This window comes from Eublepharis macularius, chromosome 10, assembly GCF_028583425.1.
Source record: "Eublepharis macularius isolate TG4126 chromosome 10, MPM_Emac_v1.0, whole genome shotgun sequence".
Taxonomy (NCBI): Eukaryota; Metazoa; Chordata; class Lepidosauria; order Squamata; family Eublepharidae; genus Eublepharis; species Eublepharis macularius.
The window spans coordinates 13346558-13367355 of NC_072799.1; the positions used below are offsets into that span (position 1 = coordinate 13346558).

General features: G+C 45.0%; 1 protein-coding gene across 1 annotated transcript in view; it reads left to right on the plus strand.

Moving 5' to 3' along the window:
- FRAS1 (Fraser extracellular matrix complex subunit 1) overlaps window positions 1-20798 on the plus strand; it is a 217964-nt gene that overhangs the window by 65973 nt on the left and 131193 nt on the right. The window contains exons 15-16 of the mRNA XM_054990228.1: window positions 18904-19056; window positions 20202-20348. Coding sequence (XP_054846203.1) covers window positions 18904-19056; window positions 20202-20348 — 300 coding nt within the window. The remainder of the gene's footprint in view (window positions 1-18903; window positions 19057-20201; window positions 20349-20798) is intronic.

The window sequence follows — 20798 nt, forward strand, 5'->3', positions numbered from 1 at the left end:
AGGGCTTTTTTTCTGGGAAAAGAGGTGGTGGAACTCAGTGGGTTGCCTGTGGAGAAAATGGTCACATGGCTGATGGCCCCGCCCCCTGATCTCCAGACAGAGGGGAGTTTAGATTGCCCTCCGCTCCGCTTGGTGGCACGGAGGGCAATCTAATCTCCCCTCTGCCTGGAGATCAGGGGGTGGGGCCACCAGCCATGTGACCATTTTCAAGAGGTTCCGGAACTCCATTTCCAGCTGAAAAAAAGCCCTGGTTATATTTATATATTTAATATATTTTGTAAATTTTTATATTTTTAATTCATACAAAAGTGCAAGTGCTCAAATGTGATAAATATTCTACAATAAAGATCTAAAATCTACAACTAATACATATTCATAAATAATCATAACTATTCATAAATATTCATCAAGCGTCCAATCCTTTCAGTCTGCTTTGAATAATCAATTCCAATTTCCAGAGTTGTAAACTGCATTTTCTTTGTTCTTGTTCTAATTCAAAGCTGTAAATATCTGTGTGGAGCTTGAAAGCTATCAATATCTGTGTGGAGTATCCTCAGATGATAACATTGCCTAGTGGTTACAGCTGAAACTCTCCTAAATTGGGCTATGAAAGCCTGTATTAGCTTGTTCTTTGTGCTATTTCAAAGCTGTTAATATGTTTGAAGTTTCAGAACTCTTCATATCTGTATGGAATATCTTCAAACAACAACATTTCCTAGTGGTTACAGCTGAAACTATCCAAAAATTGGGCTGTAAGAGCCTGACATGTGTCGCCAGCCTACTTTCCCATTTTGACAATGTCAAAGGCTCACAAAGAACCCTGCAAATTAGGATAGACTGCATGTGTGTGGCTGGCCTGCGTTCACCCACTGAGCCTTGCAGCAGAGGGCTGGACCGTGCATTACATTTACCTTATCATCCCTCTTTGGTCCGCTATGTGGACTTTCAATCAGATGTGCACTGTGAGTTCCATGCTTGGAACTCAGTCTGCAAGTAAGTGCATGAAGCCCAATTCAGATTGGGGCCGAGGCAGCATACATGGGGAGAGTACGTAAGCCTTCCACCCTGCATGGTTTTCCTGATCTGAAGCAACCCTGGGGAATTGTATTTTCCTCACTGGGGAAACCTACTTGGAGGCATTGATACATGCAAATTGCAGTTACCTGCAGCCTTTTCAAGTCTGGAAAATGGCAGGGGGAAAGCTTAAGCTCTTTCTCCCTGTACAATATGGTCTTGCTTCGAGTCAGACCCCCCCCCCACATGCCTGGGAGTAGAGCTCTAACCAGGGCTTTTTTTCTGGGAAAAGAGGTGGTGGAACTCGGTGGGTTGCCCTCGGAGAAAATGGTCACATGGCTGGTGGCCTTGCCCCCTGATCTCCAGACAGAGGGGAGTTTAGATTGTCCTCTGTGCCGCTCCAGCGGTGCAGAGGGCAATCTAAGCTCCCCTCTGTCTGGAGATCAGGAAGCGGGGCCACCAGCCATGTGACCATTTTCAAGAAGTTACGGAACTCCGTTCCACCACGTTCCAGCTGAAAAAAAGCCCTGGCTCTAACCAAGATACTCACAGAGTCCATCTGATCAAAGGTTCTTGGGCCAGATCTGGGGAGGACCTGAGGAAACTGTATTCCATCGTTTGGCACAAAGTGAGCATTTCAACCTGGGGTCTCCCATTTCCTAGTCCCACTCAACTCTGGCACTCCAGTTTCATATCTCTTTTGGAAGTTCTAGAAGGCTGTTTTATTTAGGCTGAGTTTTGGTAACCGGTGTAAAGCTAGTGTTTTGTGGGTAGAGGGGTTTTATTAACTATCCTTTTGCCCATTTTTTCTTTCATATATTTTGGAGGCATTTTTTAATAAATGATTTTCAACAGGGCGCATGGAGCTATGAGTCCCAGATAAATGAAATTTTAAAAATGTATGGCTGAGTCTATGGCATGGGCCACCTCTCAGAGAAATTGATTAGGTCTGAATTGAGTTGAGTTTTTTTTTTTAATATATGAGAGGCCAGGACTGTCAGGAAGAGATGTTCAGAAAGGTATATTGGCAGAGCTTTGAATGATGGATGGGCTTTATGTCAAGAAATGGGTACGGGAAAAAGGTAAGATTTATTCATATGGACAGCAACCATGATACACTGGGAAAATGTGCAAGACCCATTGAGATGAATGGCAGCTGTATGAAAGTGTGACTGTTTTGATGGCCGAGGCAGAGTGACTGGCTAAACATCACCCAGCGAGCTTTGTGGGAGAATGAAATCCTTGTTTATCCACTGCACCATGCTGGCTTCTCGTTGGATTGTGCACAGTCCATGTTATACACATGAACCTCAGCCAGGAGATGCTAATTGCACTTACCTACTAATTTCACTTACCTATTTAAAAGAGATGCATCACATTTTAATCTACCAGGAGGGCAAGCATAAATGCAGCCTGGGAATCGGTCCAGTCACTTCAATGCTTTAATGTGGCCATTTTTCCTCTCAGCTTATCCAGGAAACGATAAGACTAGCGGGGCTTATGCTAACACTCAGAGCTTCCAAAAAAGATAATGGATAGAGGAGGGGGAGGTAAAGAAAGAAAAATGCAAAAGGCTTCCAATATTATCCTTCTCGAGTTCATCCTTATGACCTACTCCCCTTTGCTATATTTTATTTAGCTTTTGGAAATCAAAAGCTTATTTCTTTGATCTTGAGAAATCATTTCTCCCAGCTTATTTGTTTTCTCCCACAACCAAGTTATTATTTTTTCCTCTTGCAGCAGAGATGGAGAAAGTAGAGATTGGTACAGATCGGAAGAAAGGGGTGCGGTGGTGGAAAGAGACTTGTGTCCAAATTGATTGTGCAGCTTTTTTTTCCAGCGCACCTTTTCTTTTTTAAAGGGCTGTAGCACAGAGCACTTGCTTTGCCTGCCAAAGCTTCCAGGTTCAATCTCCAGTTAAAGGAACACAGGTAGAAGGCATGGGGAAAGATTTTTCTGTGTCCAGGATCTTGAGGAGTTTCTGCTCGCCTGAGTAGTCAATTCTTTCTGACCTAGATGGATCCTTGGTCTGGCTTGATACAAGGCAAGTTCCAGAGAGGAAGGCCTGTATCCTATCACACTGAGCCTTCCTCCAGTCTAAGAGCCTTTCTTTGAGTCTCTCTATACATTAGTAAGTAGGGACACTCAGGTGCTGGATTGTATGTGTAGTCCTCAATTCACGTGCACACTGTTCTTGCTTGGCTCATGTGAATGCCACTTCCACAGGAGTTCCCTTTGTGTGACTGCATCTACAAATGATTCCTGAGGGCAAAGCGCCAATTCTGCTCTGTTTCTGCTGTGAGAACAAGTCCTGTAGGCTCCTTTGACTTGCCAATTTGCATTTCTTAAAGCTGTGAGAAAGTGTCAAGATCTGCATTTCAATGAATGGATGTGGGGGAAACTGGGATACTTTTAGCAGTTGAGGAAGAACTGATGTTGAACACCTGAATGTATTCAGGTGGAGCAAATAAAAGTGTGATTGTGTGAGTGAGTGAGTGCATGGAAAGTTGGAGGGGGGACATGCGAAATGAAGTTCACACAAGTGTCCCTAGGTACTGCGTAACCAGGGCCGGTGCCAGGCTTTCTGGCGCCTGAGGCTGGGAGCAGCTTCAGGGCAGTTGCCGCCCCCACGCATGCGCGCAAAGCATGCACATGCACCCGGACGATGTGATGACGTCACTGCGTATGACATCAATATGCAGCATGCTGCTGTGAGCTGGCCCCATTGGCATGGCAGACAGCTGGGATGGCATGCAGGTGGCCTCCCAGGCCTTCCGCTCAGTTGCCCCACGACGCCCCAGCCATCTGCCGTGCCTGGCCCACAGCTGTGTGCTGGTGGCAGCAGCAGTGGCAGTACGGGGTAACTAAGCAAGAGGGCTGGGAGGCTGCCCACTCAGACTGCCCCACACCAGGCAGTCCCGGCCGGGTGCAGCAGCTGCGGCCAGGCGTGGCAGGCGGCCGGGGCAGCATGCGGGTGGCTTCCCAGCCCTCCCATTCAGCCGCCAGTGGTGCCGCCGCCAGCTCCATGGTGCGCGCCCCTGCCCGCAGCACCCCCTCTGGCACCTCAGCTTTTGAGGCGGTTGCCGGAACCACCTCAATGGATGCGCTGGCCCTGTGCGTAACGTGTAGAGAGACTGTGTGACCGAATTGTCACTTCCTTTGGCCAGAGGAAGGCTGCTTCGACTTTAGGAAGGCTGATCGGGTTGCCAGCACCAGAAAAAGGGCCCCGAGCTGCCAGAACGGAATGGCCAGTGTAATTTTTCATACTGCCCTGAAGCTGTGTTGTGTATTGTCACCCAAAGCACCGTGTGCATACAAATATGTACATGCAGCATCTCTTGAACATTTTGTGTCTCACATCAAAGGAAGAACCCCAACAGAGAATAAGGCTGTATCAATTCTTTAAAATGAAAGAGCTAGAAACCAAGGAGGGGGAAAAAATCAAAATAGAATGATTGAGCTATTTTTTATTTTAGTTTCAGGGGATGGTAACTACTAGCATTCTGGTTGCTCCAGTCTTGATTATGACAGCAAACATACAGAACTAAATGCTTTTTCTGTGGGGGTAAAAACCTTTTGTCCTCAGTTCTAGGACCTGAGTCAAATTTTCAGCTTCTTCAAAAGATCTTTCCCGAGTTTGCACTTCACGCCACTCCATTGCTTGTTCCTGCAGTCAGCCAATCAAATTTGATTGATTTGTTAACAGACTCTTATTTCCGAAAGCTGCATAATTTGCATACATTACTCGATTCACTGTGAGCTTGAAGAATTTGGGGTGGCTTGTCATGGAAAATTGGTTTTTTGGTTTGTGAAGAGCGGCTTGTCAATGGGCTTAGACTGGATTAACTCTATGTATTGTCGAAGGCTTTCACGGCCGGAGAACGATGGTTGTTGGGGGTTTTCCGGGCTGTATTGCCGTGGTCTTGGCATTGTAGTTCCTGACGTTTCGCCAGCAGCTGTGGCTGGCATCTTCAGAGGTGTAGCACCAAAAGACAGAGATCTCTCAGTGTCACAGTGTGGAAAAGATGTAGGTCATTTGTATCTACTCAGGAGGGGTGGGGTTGAGCTGAGTCATTCTGTAAGAGTTTCCCAGGGTGTGGAATGCTAATGGCGGGAGGCTTCACTGTAACCTGAGGAGGTTCTTTTGCATATGGATTGGTGCTTGATGTGCTAATCTTCTCTGCAGGGCTATTGTCGGGTGTGGAGTGTTTTGTTGGCCTGGTGTTTTTCAGAACTGGAGCCCATGCTCTGTTCATTCTTAAGGTTTCTTCTTTCCTGTTGAAGTTTTGCTTATGCTTGTGAATTTCAATGGCTTCCCTGTGCAGTCTGACAAAGTAGTTGGAAGTGTTGTCCAGTATTTTGGTGTCCTGGAATAAGATACTGTGCCCTGTTTGAGTTAGGCTATGTTCAGCCACTGCTGATTTTTCAGGCTGTCCAAGTCTGCAGTGTCTTTCATGTTCTTTTATTCTTGTCTGGATGCTACGCTTTGTGGTCCCGATGTAAACTTGTCCACAGCTGCAGGGTATACGGTATACTCCTGCAGAGGTGAGGGGGTCTCTGCTGTCTTTTGCTGATCGTAGCATCTGTTGTATTTTTCGGGTGGGTCTGAATACTGCTTGAAGGTTATGCTTTTCCATAAGCTTTCCCATCTGATCAGTAATTCCTTTGATATATGGCAAAAACACTTTTCCTGTAGGTGACTGTTTTTCCTTGGTTGTTTGATTCATCCTGGGTTTGATTGCTCTTCGGATTTCATTTCTGGAGTAGCCATTTGCCTGAAGTGCGTGGTTTAGATGATTAATTTCCTCATTGAGAAAGCGCGGCTCACATATCCGTCTTGCACGATCCACTAATGTTTTCATTATGCCTCTTTTCTGTCGGGGGTGGTGATTGGAGTTTTTGTGTAAGTACCGATCAGTGTGAGTTGGTTTCCTGTAGACCTTGTGACCTAACTGAAAGTTTGCTTTGCGGATGACCAAGGTATCCAGGAATGAGAGTTTTCCCTCCCTTTCTTTCTCCATTGTGAATTGTATGTTCAGGTGGATGTTGTTGAGATGATTCAAAAACTCCCTCAATTCTTCCTCCCCATGGCTCCAAATGATGAATGTATCATCCACAAACCGGAACCATACACTGGGTTTGTGGGGTGCTGATTCTAGAGCTGTTTTTTCAAAATGTTCCATGTAGAAGTTTGCTATAACTGGGCTGAGTGGGCTCCCCATGGCCACCCCATCCATCTGTTCATAGAATTCGTTGTCCCATTGGAAGTAACTGGTTGTCAAGCAATGGTGGAATAAGGCTGTTACATCCTCTGGGAAAATCTGATTAATCAGTGCAATAGTGTCTTTTACTGGAACCTTGGTAAACAGGGATACAACATCAAAACTGACAAGTATGTCTTGTGGATTGAGTTTCAGAGAACTGATTTTGCTGATGAAATCTGCTGAATCTTTGATGTAAGACGAGGTTTTCCCGATGTGGTCCTGCAGGAGATCTGCCAGATGTCTAGCTAATTCATATGTCGGTGAACCAATGGCACTCACAATGGGTCGGAGTGGGACTGAATCGTGAGAGAATCCACACTACCCGCAGAGAACTTGCTGCCACAGACAAGGAGCTATTTTGCTTGCATATCAACACCAGCCATAAAATGAGAAGTCAGGATTGGGACAAGGTCGATAATCTCACCTACAGGAAGATGGAACAAGTGTTTACCAACCACACATCCAGACAGAAGCAGAAGTTTAACAAACTACAGGAAAAAAGACAGACAAGCCCAATGCTCGACAATGCACGCATTGTCATCAATCTGACAGACCGTCAACTCTCACCAGAAGAAACCTCCATCTTGGCAAAGGGAGGAAACTTTGCAGTCACTCCCACCAGAATTCCTGTGGAAGACATCATTGCAAATGTAGAAGCTGCCATCCGTCATCTACCTGAAGAGGAAGCTGAGGAAATAAGAGGAGAGACAGCCAGGATTCTACGAAAGGCAAAGCTTCCCACCAGCAATATTACACGCAAGGAGAGAAATGCCATCAAGACCCTCAATGCAGATCCAGACATCATCATTCTACCAGCTGATAAAGGCAATGCTACAGTGATCATGAAAACGGAGGAATACAAAAAGAAGATTAAGGAACTCCTGGACCCCTCCACCTACAAAAAACTAAAACGAGATCCCACTTGCAAAATCACCAGGCTAACAAATGCGCTGATCAAGAATTCCTCACTACATCCCGACACGCACAGAAAACTATGCAAGACTGAAGCACAGCCACCTAGACTATATGGACTCCCCAAAATACATAAAGATTCAGTCCCACTCCGACCCATTGTGAGTGCCATTGGTTCACCGACATATGAATTAGCTAGACATCTGGCAGATCTCCTGCAGGACCACATCGGGAAAACCTCATCTTACATCAAAGATTCAGCAGATTTCATCAGCAAAATCAGTTCTCTGAAACTCAATCCACAAGACATACTTGTCAGTTTTGATGTTGTATCCCTGTTTACCAAGGTTCCAGTAAAAGACACTATTGCACTGATTAATCAGATTTTCCCAGAGGATGTAACAGCCTTATTCCATCATTGTCTGACAACCAGTTACTTCCAATGGGACAACGAATTCTATGAACAGATGGATGGGGTGGCCATGGGGAGCCCACTCAGCCCAGTTATAGCAAACTTCTACATGGAACATTTTGAAAAAACAGCTCTAGAATCAGCACCCCACAAACCCAGTGTATGGTTCCGGTTTGTGGATGATACATTCATCATTTGGAGCCATGGGGAGGAAGAATTGAGGGAGTTTTTGAATCATCTCAACAACATCCACCTGAACATACAATTCACAATGGAGAAAGAAAGGGAGGGAAAACTCTCATTCCTGGATACCTTGGTCATCCGCAAAGCAAACTTTCAGTTAGGTCACAAGGTCTACAGGAAACCAACTCACACTGATCGGTACTTACACAAAAACTCCAATCACCACCCCCGACAGAAAAGAGGCATAATGAAAACATTAGTGGATCGTGCAAGACGGATATGTGAGCCGCGCTTTCTCAATGAGGAAATTAATCATCTAAACCACGCACTTCAGGCAAATGGCTACTCCAGAAATGAAATCCGAAGAGCAATCAAACCCAGGATGAATCAAACAACCAAGGAAAAACAGTCACCTACAGGAAAAGTGTTTTTGCCATATATCAAAGGAATTACTGATCAGATGGGAAAGCTTATGGAAAAGCATAACCTTCAAGCAGTATTCAGACCCACCCGAAAAATACAACAGATGCTACGATCAGCAAAAGACAGCAGAGACCCCCTCACCTCTGCAGGAGTATACCGTATACCCTGCAGCTGTGGACAAGTTTACATCGGGACCACAAAGCGTAGCATCCAGACAAGAATAAAAGAACATGAAAGACACTGCAGACTTGGACAGCCTGAAAAATCAGCAGTGGCTGAACATAGCCTAACTCAAACAGGGCACAGTATCTTATTCCAGGACACCAAAATACTGGACAACACTTCCAACTACTTTGTCAGACTGCACAGGGAAGCCATTGAAATTCACAAGCATAAGCAAAACTTCAACAGGAAAGAAGAAACCTTAAGAATGAACAGAGCATGGGCTCCAGTTCTGAAAAACACCAGGCCAACAAAACACTCCACACCCGACAATAGCCCTGCAGAGAAGATTAGCACATCAAGCACCAATCCATATGCAAAAGAACCTCCTCAGGTTACAGTGAAGCCTCCCGCCATTAGCATTCCACACCCTGGGAAACTCTTACAGAATGACTCAGCTCAACCCCACCCCTCCTGAGTAGATACAAATGACCTACATCTTTTCCACACTGTGACACTGAGAGATCTCTGTCTTTTGGTGCTACACCTCTGAAGATGCCAGCCACAGCTGCTGGCGAAACGTCAGGAACTACAATGCCAAGACCACGGCAATACAGCCCGGAAAACCCCCAACAACCATGGATTAACTCTGCTTAGGATTTCACTGTTAGTTTCTGAATACTTATGGAATGTCACGGTGTGAATTCATTTTTGCAGGTTATTAATCCTCAGTTAACAAGCAGCTGTCGCACAACACCATATAACTGAAAATACTGCCTTTATATTACGTAAATGGTGTCTTCTTATCATCTGGGACTTTTGAAAAACACATCTAACCTCTATAACAATATTTTCATCAGTATCACGTCACCCGTCAGTGCTAATTCAGAATGTTCTTTCCTGATCCTTGAGGGAGAATTGTGAGTTTGGACTTCAAGGGATCATTTTTTGCCTTCAAAGTCACATCTTATTCTTTCGGCACCCGGAGGGGAAATTGTTTGCCGATTGCAACCTAATTGCAACAAGAGACCCCTGTGGCAAAGAGAACATTATAACTGTGGGAGACTTAAATTTTTTTCCCCTGTGTGCATCTCGGTGAGAAAGAGATGGCTCTTTTTGTCTTTAGCAGCGGACGGCAGTTACTCAGGTTGAAAGAAAGCTGTAGGCTATGTGAACCAATTAACAGGAGCTAATTTAATTGGCAAATGAAAAGAACCTTTCTAAAAGCCAGCGGAGGTGGGATTCTGGAAGAATGTGATTTATTTGCCTGTTTATTTTATGGGCTACGGTGTTATATATTGCTCTGCAGCCGTGTTTTTGCAGCGATTTACCACAATTGAAAACACTTCATAAAAACCAACACAAACTTCACAACAACAGGGAGCAGAAGAATAAAGCAATGGAGGTTCAGCAGCTCACAACAATAACCACAAGAACTAAATTGAGCGGAAAGAGGGATTTTGGAGGGTTGTGTCGAATGAGGTTTTTTTTTAATCACATTGTATATTCTCCCTTCCTGGGCCTCAGAAAGCATACACAGGATAATCCCATGGTGTTTTCCCAACAAGCCCTTGCAAGGCTCGGCAGAGAGAGAATTATTTGCCAAAAGCCCCATGGTGAGGGGTGTGGTGGAGGGGAAATTTTACAGAGCAGCCAACCAGTTGTCTTGGAAGGCCAAAAACAGGGCATAGCTCATAGAATGCGCAGACTTCTTGGTACTTATGAATGTGAAGCAGTAGTTAGTTTACATGTCCCAGAGGCGTTTGCACACTGTAAATATGCACATTTTCCCTGTCATGGCAATCATGCGTATTGAGAGGATTTACACAAGGTTCATATGCTACCAGTACATGCAACTGTAATATCTTACACATTTTGGTGTAGAGATTAAGAGTGGCAGGACTCTAATCTGGAGAGCCAGGTTTGATTCCCCACTCCTCCACTTGAAGCCAGCTGGGTGACCTTGGGTCAGTCACAGCTCTCTCAGAGCTCTCTCAGCCCCACTCACTTCACAGAGTGATTGTTGTGGGGATAATAATAACACACTTTGTAAACCGCTCTGAGTGGCATTAAGTTGTCCTGAAGGGCGGTATATAAATCAAATGTTGTTGTTATCATATTATTTTGTTATGAATGTGACTGTGACCTAGGGTTGCCAGCACAATTAGGTAATTGGAGGCCATCAGTAAGCAGATGACACCCAACTTTATATCTTACTATCCAAATCACTGCGAGATGCAGTAGAAACTTTGGGTTGCTGCCTGGCAGCTGTGGTCAAATGGCTGAAAGCAAACAAATTGAAACTGAATCCAGACAAGATGGATGTGATGCTCATTGGAACGGCAGAGATCCTGAAGGACCCTTCATCTGACACTTGCAGACTCAGAGCCAAGCTACAAGAGACAAATTACACGAGGAGGAGCATGTGAAGGGAGTTGCAATGTTGGGAAGCTGAGTTTTAAAAGAGATCCGAAGGCTTTGTTAATTTCCCCTCTCTACAGAGCCAGGGAGATCACTGCTCAGAGGGTTTGTTAATTTCCTCTTTGCCTCCTAAAGGTTCTGTCAGTTTCACCTCCCCTTCTAAGAGGCAAAGAGGAAATAAACCTGAGCAGTGAACTCCTGGGTTCTATAGAGAGGGGAAATTGACAAAGCCTTCTGATCTCTTTTAAATCTCAGTTTCCTAGCTAACATTGCAACTCCCTTCACATGCTCCTTCTTGTGTAATTCGTCTCTTGTAGCTTAAATCTTAGTTAAGAGCTTCAGGTTATACTGGATCCAGAGCTACTGCTAGAAAAGCAAGTTAAGGCAGCTGCAAAAAAAGTCTTTTTGCAACCTCAGTCTAGCCGGGAAGATGGCCACCTACCTTGACATGCCCTACCTGGCCACCTGTATCTGTGCCATGGTACATAGGCTTCCACTATAAGCAAACTCAGAAACGCCAGAAAGCTGCAGCAGGTGCCATCTTGCACATGAGCAAAATTTACAGCTGTCTACACATGCATTCTCCGTGGTGGTTCCCACTTTATGGAACAGCCTACCTCAGGAGGTCAGGAAAGTTCCCAGGTTCCTGGCTTTCTGCAAACTATGCAAAACTGAATTATTCCAGAGGCTTATTTACTCAGATAAAAGGGCTGTACTGTAAGAAAGTGGGATGTATCAGTAAAGGAACAGAGACCACAGGCGTTACTACTGTGTGCTATCTGTTGTGTTGGGTATGAGCCACTAATTAGCTGCCCCTAATTATTTAAAACTATCTGCATAGATGAGCAGATCGCCAATTGCCAATAAGAGGCTCTACTGGGCAAAAGCTCCACCTGGTCCCACCCACTTTCTAAGAACACTTATGGTGTTATGGTGCCCTTGGGCACCACGTTCAAGAGTTTACATTCTGCCATTTGTTCAAGAGTTTACATTCTCCTAACAACCAAAAAGACAAACAAGTGGGTACTAGATCAAATCAAGCTTGAATTCTCCCTAGAAGCTAAAATGACGAAACTGAGGGTCACATCATGAGAAGACAAGACTCACTGGAAAAGACAGTAATACTAAGAAAAGTGGAAGGCAGTAGGAAAAGAGGAAGACCTAAAACCAGATGGATTGACACAATAAGGGAAGCCACGTCCTCCAGTTTGTAGGATCTGAGCGAGTCTGTTAATGATAGGACGTTTTGGAAGTCTTTCATTCATAGGGTCACCATAGGTCGGAGGTGACTTGACCGTACATAACACACACGGCTCAGTGCCAAAAGACATGCTTTATTTGCAGACGGTCACAGGTTCAGTCCCTGGCATATCTGGTTAAATGGCCAGATATCACGCACTGAGAAAAGATGTTACTTTCCCAGAGACCCCAGAGAGCTGCTGCAAATTAGAGCAGGCAGTACTGAATTAGATGGACCAGTGGCCTGACTCCGTACAAGGTAGCTTTGCATGGTTATGGGTTGGGCTATATTTATTTATTTATTTAATTGGACTTTTATTCCACCCTCCTCGCGAGCAGGCTCAGGGCGGATCACCAGCCCTCACCTGCCAGCTCTGTGCAGTTTATTGCTCTCCTGGCTGATTTTATTGGTGATTTTCCCCTTCTCCATTGGGGTCCTTGCCACAAAAGCCCATCTTTACAATGCTGCAAATTCGGGCTTGCATTTTTATAGAGTACGGTCCACTGTTCATCTGGCCCCTCTTATGGGCACTGAACTGGTTGCCCAGCTGGAACCATCTGCAGATATATGCAGTTGGGCATTGGCAGAATTGGCAGGGCCAGTACCCTCTCAAGGTTCTTCCTGTTTGACAATGGGGCAGAATTCCTTCTGTTCTCTCTTTACTCGATCAAAGTCAACATGTGAGGAAGCAAACAGAGATTGCTTGTAGTTTTTTACAGGGAGAGGGAAATGAAATATCTTAAATGCTCGTGAAGGACATCTGGGGCACTTCCATTTTCAGAATTATGGGGAAACGATGCCTGCTTGAGTCCATGGGGCATCTCTTTCCTTTTGCCTAATAGCTTGTGATTCTATTCTAAACAAACTATCAAATGGATTTCCCGTTTGTTTCTCTGTGACTGGTGAAGAAAAATAGAATATATCGGCATGGAAGGTAGCTAGAAACATTAAAGAGAACTTTGTATTCATTTTTAGGGGGCTCAGCGAAAGGCTGCAGTGAAACATCTAAAGCAGTTTCTGTACCACTCTCCCTTCCCTCCATCACGTTCCCCCTGGTCCATCCAATTCACTACCTGCCTTTTCTTCTCTCATTTTTCTCTCCTGGAGAGATCAATGGTGTGTGCAAACTCGTTTTGTAATGTCCACATAGTCAAAGCAGAAGTATAGGCTATAGAGAGATGTTTCCCCCCCAGAATGGAATTGCTCAATTATGGGTACTTGCAGGGGCACAAGCTTGCAGGCTGCAAAGTCAAACTGACATCAAAGAGCATTCAGCACATCAGCAAATTTAAAACAGGTATCTTTTGGGGGAGAGAAGTGTAATTAAATAGACAGAGATGGCAACAGTCTTGACAGCCTTAATACCTGATGGTGGCACCACCTGGTCCGGTACGCGAGCTGCCTCTGCTGGACAGAAAAACTATACGTTATAAATTTTATGGCTGGGATTGTTGGCAGCTAACATCTTTTTATTGATAGTTATTTAAAAATATTTGTATTGCTTCCTCTTATTTCCTTGGACTAAAGTTAGCTAAAATTGCAACTATAAGTTGCAAGGGTCCTGACCTGGATAGCCCAGGCAAGAGATCTCGTCAGATCTCAGAAGCTAAGCAGGGTCAGCCTTGGTTAGAAATTAGATGGGAGACCTCCAACAAAGAGCAAGGTCGCAGAGGCAGACAATGGCAAACCACCTCCGTTCGTCTCCTGCCGTGAGGTCGCGATAAGTCAGCAGTGACGTGATGGCACATTCCACCACCACCAAGTTGCAAGGATGCAAAACATAGAAGTGCATTAACAGATAGAAATAACCAGGGGTCATTTCGCAGAAAAAGAGCTGGAGGAACTCATTAGCATAACTCATTAGCATATGCCACGACATCACCAGAAATGTGTCATTCGCATAACTTATTTGCATGTGCCACACACCCCTGACATCACCTATCCTAGCTGTTTTGGACCCAATCCTGGCCATTCAGGGCCGAAATTGGGCCCAAAATGGCAAAAGGGGCTGAAAATGTCCAAAAAGGGGCCCCAAATGGTCAGGATCGGGCCGCTGCTGAGCAGGAAAGTGATCTACCACCCATCAGAGGCCCGATCTGGGCTGTTTTGGCCCCAATCCAGGACGAAACGGGTCCTAAATGGCTGAGAGTCAGGTGGGCGGGGCCACCTGACATGTGACCTCTTTGGGGAACTGCCAGAACTGCATTCTTGTGCGTTCCCCCTCGAAATGAGCCCTGGAAATAACGCCCAGATTTTAAAAATGTATAATCTCGGATCCGGTGCTATCGTTCTCATGCTTCTCTCTGGCTGCTGCAGAGGTTTTCCTTTGCAGTGGCAATTGCATCTTTTGCTGCTAGCAATTCCTCATGCACAAGATCTTTGTTCTTTGAAGAGCACTTGGGCTTGCAGAAGAGTTGGCAGCAGAGGAAGCAGGTGCTGCAGTGGAGGAAAGCCTCTGCAATGGCCAGAGAGAAGTGTGAGGGAAGCAGGGTCATAGGATCCAAGTCACAGAGTTTTGAAAACAGAGAGAAATGAAAAACAAACAGCTAGATCTGTTGAGACAGTTCAGCATTCTCTAAATTCTCACTGAAATAGAACTGACTGGCACTCCTTGAATGTGGCCAGAGAAGTCACTCTCTTACACACTTGATAGGCCATTCCACTTACCACAGAGAAAGCCCATGGCCTACTATTGCTGTATAGACAGTCCTAAGACAGGACAGTACAACAAGAAAGTTATCTAAGGAATGCAACTGGCACATGGGAGATGTATGAAGGAACTAGGCCATGAAGGCCTTTAAAAATAATAACCAGCACGTTGAACTGAGCCTGGAAGCAGATAGGTAGCCCAAGGCTGGTGAAGGGTTTTTGGTGTTCTTGGCAAACTATGACTTTGTTTTTTCCTCCTCATTCTGTAATAGGGATGCCAGGCCAATCCTGGCAACTGATGGGAGGGTTAGGGTTAGGAATATGGTGGATGGAGTGGTGTCAAAAGTGAGACGATGACATTTCTGGGGAAACCCACAAGTGACAGCAGGTAGCTCTAGGAATTGCCAGAAACTCTATGGTTGCCATAGAGTTTGGTGTTTCCTCCTCATAGGGATGCCAGGCTAATCCTGACAACTGATGGGAGGGTTAGGGTTAGGAATATGGTGGGTGGAGTGGTGTCAAAAGTGTGACGATGACACTTCTGGGCGAAACCCACAAGTGACAGCAGGTAGCTCTAGGAATTGCCAGAAACTCTATGGTTGCCATACAGATTTCAGAGATTCCCAGAACTACTCTCTGCTTTCCCCAGAAGTGACATTGTCATGCTTGTGACACCAACAGGTTTTTTTTTTTTTTTAAAAAATGCCTTCCGTTACTTGAAGCTATGGTAGGCAACATGAACTTAGGGCAGGGATCTTCCGTTGCCACTGGGAGCTTGGCAGCCCTATGCAATAGAAAGTAAAGACAGCAGGGCTATTCCAACCATGTAGGGTCCTAGCATTTCAGGGATACCAAAAAAGTAAGAAGAGCCTTGTCTATAGGTAGAGGCTGCCCCCTCGAACTTACAGCACCTGGAAGTCCAATCTGGAGGTTATGGTAGTATGGATCAATGTGGCTAGGTCAGCGGGGTTGAAATAAGGGGCCAGCTTGTGAGCTAGATGCAATTGAAAGAAGATGCTGTATGCAACATGACTATTCTGTTTATCCATCAGCCTCTCTGGTCAGCAGCCTCAGAGTCTCTCTACAAAAGACATCTTACATGGGACGCTCAAGTGTAGGGAGACACAATGTTAGCCGGGAAGTGTAGTTTAAAAAGACCCTGAGTCAGCAAACATCAGTCCTCAGAGGGTTTGTTAATTTCATCGTCTCAAAGGAGAGGTGAAATTGACAGAGCCTTCCCAGAGGCGAAGATGAAATTAACAAACCCTCTGAGGAGCGATCTTCCCCAGCTCTGTCTTTTTAGTATATTTCCATCAGTTTTTAGTATATTCTTAAACTTCTCCAACTGAAATCGGCAGGACTTTAATAGGCTTCACTTTTGGACTGGATTTGGGCTGTGTTGAGATAGATGCCTTTGTTCGTTCTCTGCCATTGGAATCTGAGCCCCTGCTTCCTTTGAAACTTCAGCTTCTGCTTTCCAGTATCTTGTCATCCATCTTCAGTGAAAGTTTCAAAAAAGAGAAAGGGATGGAAAATTTAGCCTTCAAGAGGGGCCTCGGCATCAAGCCCCGTATGTCGAAGGCAGCAGCATCAAGGCATTTCTTTCAAGACAGCCATCATTTCCCCTTATAATTTTCTAAATCACTGTAATGAGAATTAATTTGACTTTCAGGATCCTTTACATTGTCCCTGCCTCTCGGACAAAAGACCTCTTTTAAAACCTTTTGAATCTCCTGCGGTTCAGAGGAAGGTCAGGAGCCATTTGCGGGGGGGGGGGGGGCTGCTGAAAAAAGAGAGCTATGGGATGGCCTGTCCTTGCTGTAATTTCTACCCCTGTCTTACTGGCTGGGATGACGACTGCCTTGGGAGTGCGGCAGGGCTGCAGACCTGGCACAGGTGACAGGAGGCAGCTTTGCAGGTCTGGCATGTGTCAGTCCAAAGGCCGCAGTCTCCGTGCCCTCCATCCTGGAAGCAATGCCAGTCAGCGCTGGGATTTTTGAACAGCCTCCTTACAGAAATCTGGCTGGGGTTGAATCTGCTGTCTTTTAAGCATCATGCAAAGATGAAAGAAAAAGAAAACCCCCAAGCCTCTTGCTGAGTTATTCATCTTGCTCTGTTTGATTTTTCCTTCTCGTCCTTATATTGCTCGTTTTAAACTAGAGTGCTGGTGAACATGCTGGAGAGCTGGGTTTGATTCCCCACTCTGCTTGAAGCCAGCTGGGTGACCTTGGGTCAGTCATATGTCTCTCAGAGCTCTCTCAGCCTCACCCGCCTCACAGGGTGATTGCTGTAGGGACAATAATAACATACTTTGTAAATTGCTCTGAGTGGGTGTTAAAGTTGTTCTGAAGGGCGGTATATAAATCAAATGTTATTATTCTGCTATTTTATTTTTGGTTTTAAATTAGAGCACTATTGCTGCTCTCTCTTTCTCTCTTGTTTAATTAACTTCCCCTGGCAACCCTATGTAGCATAGTGGTTAAGTGGTTGGGTTGCAAATCATCACTCTGCTGGTTCGACTCCATTACTGCCCTGAGCTCAGCAGGTGGCCTTGGGTAAGCCACTCCTCTCAGCCCCAGTTTTGAGCTGCTGTAGCATAGTGGTATAATGGTTGGGCTGTGAATCAGCACTCCGCTGGTTCGACTCCCACTACTGCCATGAGCTCAGCAGGTGGCCTTGGGAAAGCCACTGCTCTCAGCCCCAGCTTCCCAGCTGTATTGTGGGGATAATAATAACACTGACCTTGTTCACCACTTTAAGCAGCACTAATCTGTCTAGAAGACAGGTATATAAAAGCACTGTTATTACTATTATTAAAAGCACGATGAAGATTTGGGAAGTAGAACTGTGTAGAGTCTGGAAATTTGCCTCTCATCTCTTTTTAAACATCTCAGAGGTGGCTGTTAAAATGAACAATGAAAATGAAGGGTTTCTTTGTGCAAGAAGTGTTTTGTTTCCACATGAGGAACTCCAGTTATCCTGTGACATGCATCTGCATGGACTTATTAAATGTGCAGGTTTGTCCATTGTGGGTAATGGCAGCTCTTTCGCCAGACCTCTGTGGTTACAGCAATTGTTGGTTGCTGCATCCATGAGGACTGAGTTTGTAGTTACTTTGGTCACACAAATAATTGCTCAGGTGAGAGCAAGTGTGGTGGCTCAGGGAGACGTGGTTTCAATCAAACCCCTACTCATCCGTGAAGCATGGTGCATAACCTTGGGCTAGTCTTTTAAAAAGTTAATGGTAGGATATGAAATTGGAACTTGATTGGGCGAAACCAGTGAAGATAGTAATCAGCTTGATTTACTTCCTATAAGGTTCCCAACTCCAGGTCTGGAAATTCCTGGAGATTTTGGGGGCGGAGCCTGGAGAGGGTGGGGTTTGGGAAGAGGGAGGGACCTCAATGGGGTATAATGCCACAGAAGCCACCCTCCACAGCAGCCATTCTCTCCAGGGGAAATGATCTTTGGAGATCAATTGCAATTCTGGGACATCTACAGGCCTCACCTGGAGCTTGCCGACACTAACCTCAGATGGTTGTTGTGAGGATGGAATGGTAAAACATCATATACAGTTCCTTGATCTCCTTAGAGAATACAATATGCAAGAGGCAGAGAGCAATCCTAAGCAGCTCTGTTCTGAATCCTCCTGAGGTCCATTCAATGGATTATTCCCTGGAAATTGTTTTTAGGATTGCAGTAATTTAAGCGATTGTTATCCTGCCATCATTAGCTTAACAAGGACACGTGGCAACTTATATATGTGTGTGATTTTAAATTATGATTGAATTTAAACACAGTAATAAATAGGAAGACAATCCATAAAACCACACTGTTGCATTTTTGTTTCTTCTCCTGAGCATCTAGATATATGTGTGTCCTTGTGCACCAAGACATTTAAAGGTTGCCATTGTCATACAGTTTGGTGTAGTGGTTAAGAGCGGCAGGACTCTAATTTGGAGAGCCAGGTTTGATTCCCCACTCCTCTGCTTTAAGCTAGCTGCGTGACCTTGGGTCCGTAGCAGCTTCTTGGAGCTCTCTCAGCCCTACCCACCTCACAGGGTGATTGTTGTGAGGATAATAATGACACAGTTTGTAAACTGCTCTGAGTGGGCATTAAGTTAAATCGAATGTTGTTGTTGTTATTAAGTGGGACTCATTTGAAAGCTGACTGGCGGTTGGTGATCTGCTGTCCCTCATACACTGACTTTTGTTCCTTTCAGACTGTCACCCTCTGTGCCAGCAATGTGTGGCAGATCTCCAGGATACAGGAAGCATTTGCTTGAAGTGTCAAAATAGCCGTCACTTGCTCCTGAAGGATGGCTGTGTGCCTGACTGCCCCGTGGGATACTATAAAGATGATGGAATGTGCAAAAGTGAGTACCAGCTGAAAAATCGAGAGTAGCAATCAAGAGGAACAAGCGTTCCGGCTAATTTCATGCCTGACCATTCTGTCAATGGATGCTTTTGCTTGTGGATATTTGTGGGGGGGCATTTCTCCCAAATGATCTTTGCAACAATCCTGCCAGGTAATTAAAGCACAGAAAGAGTGAGTGGCCCAATGTGGCTCAAGAACACCATTCAATAACTTTCATGGCTAGATTTGGTCGTGGTACTTTTAGTTCTACATGCTATACACACCAAGGGCTGGTTCAAGATATTTTGTCACCCCAAGCAAGGTGCAACCACTTACTCCTAGGCTTGTACCACCACGTGGCGGATTCTGGCTGCTTGCTGATGCCTGAGAGCAAGTCAAACTCCTGCAGTGCATCAATATACCCCTGAGCAAGTTGCCTCAAACATTTGCTTCGGTTGCTTGCCAGGAGAGCTTACTGTCATGTATGCAAGCATCCATGCCATTATTGCATTCTGCATCTTATACTGAGAGTGTTATAAGCATCCGTGCCATCATTGTATTCTGCATCTTACGCTACATCTTATTCTTATACTGATATAATGCCAAAGTTAAATACTGTATTTTATGCATTTTAAATAAGTCACCTGAGGGTGTCTAATACTAATTTCCAGAGGAGCCAGTGGCCCCTTTGTTATCTCTAAGAAATATGCGCTTTCACTTCTTGGACCGGAGCTGCAGCTGTGTACTGAAATGTATCTTTTTCACAGGAGGGAATGATTCCACTCTGTGCTTTGTCTAGACTAAACTAATCTGTTCCCATGTAACTTTTTGGGTTTTCCCACCTGAATGCAAACAGCCCAAAGGGCGGGAGAACGTCCCCTATAATCAGTAGTCCTATTGTTTGAACAATCACTTCTGCCAACTTCTACCTACGAGTGTACACCTGAACTGAATAGATCTCTGAATACAGTTTCTTCAACCAATGCACCTGTGTGCTTGCTGTGAGGGGCTTGGGGGTCTAACTGCCAGGGACTGCCACTCTAGGACTGACACTTGCGCTGACTATGCCACAGCAGCTATTAAGCAGAGACTCCACATGCAGAAGTTCTTGTGTCTCATTTACTGTGTCTTAGATGCCTGTTTCCATTCCGTCTTTCCCTCCAGAGTGTCACCCTTCATGTAAAACTTGCAGCAGCGGAGATCCTTCCTCATGCATGTCCTGTGATTCCAACTTGGTTCTTTCGCACACCGGCACCTGCATCTTGGCCTGTCACCTGGGATACTATAGGGACGAGAACCAACATTGCAAACGTATGTGTTTCCTTGAGACACAGTTATTCACGTGCTTCTGATTTGCCAAATGAGATATTGTATATAGGGTTCATATATGTTTGTCCTAAGGGGGCAAACAGCAACTCCATGGAGCCTTTTCCAGTTGGGAAAATGGCACGAAGGGAGCATGGAGAATTAAACCATCCTTGGATTGCAGCCCAAATCAGGGTTCCTCACTCTGGCTTGTATTTTTAGACTTTTATACCACCTTTCCCTTGAACAAGGCCTGAAGCAATTTATCTGAAGAAGTGAGCAGTGAGTCACGAAAGCTCATTCCCTAACCATAAATTTTGTAAGTCTTATAGGTGCTACTGGACTCTTGCTCTTTTCTACTGAAGTGGTTTATAACATTAAAAGCAATTAAAAGCAACAATAGTTATTATATATTAAAATTAAAAAAAAAACATCACTACAATTAAGGGGTCCCAC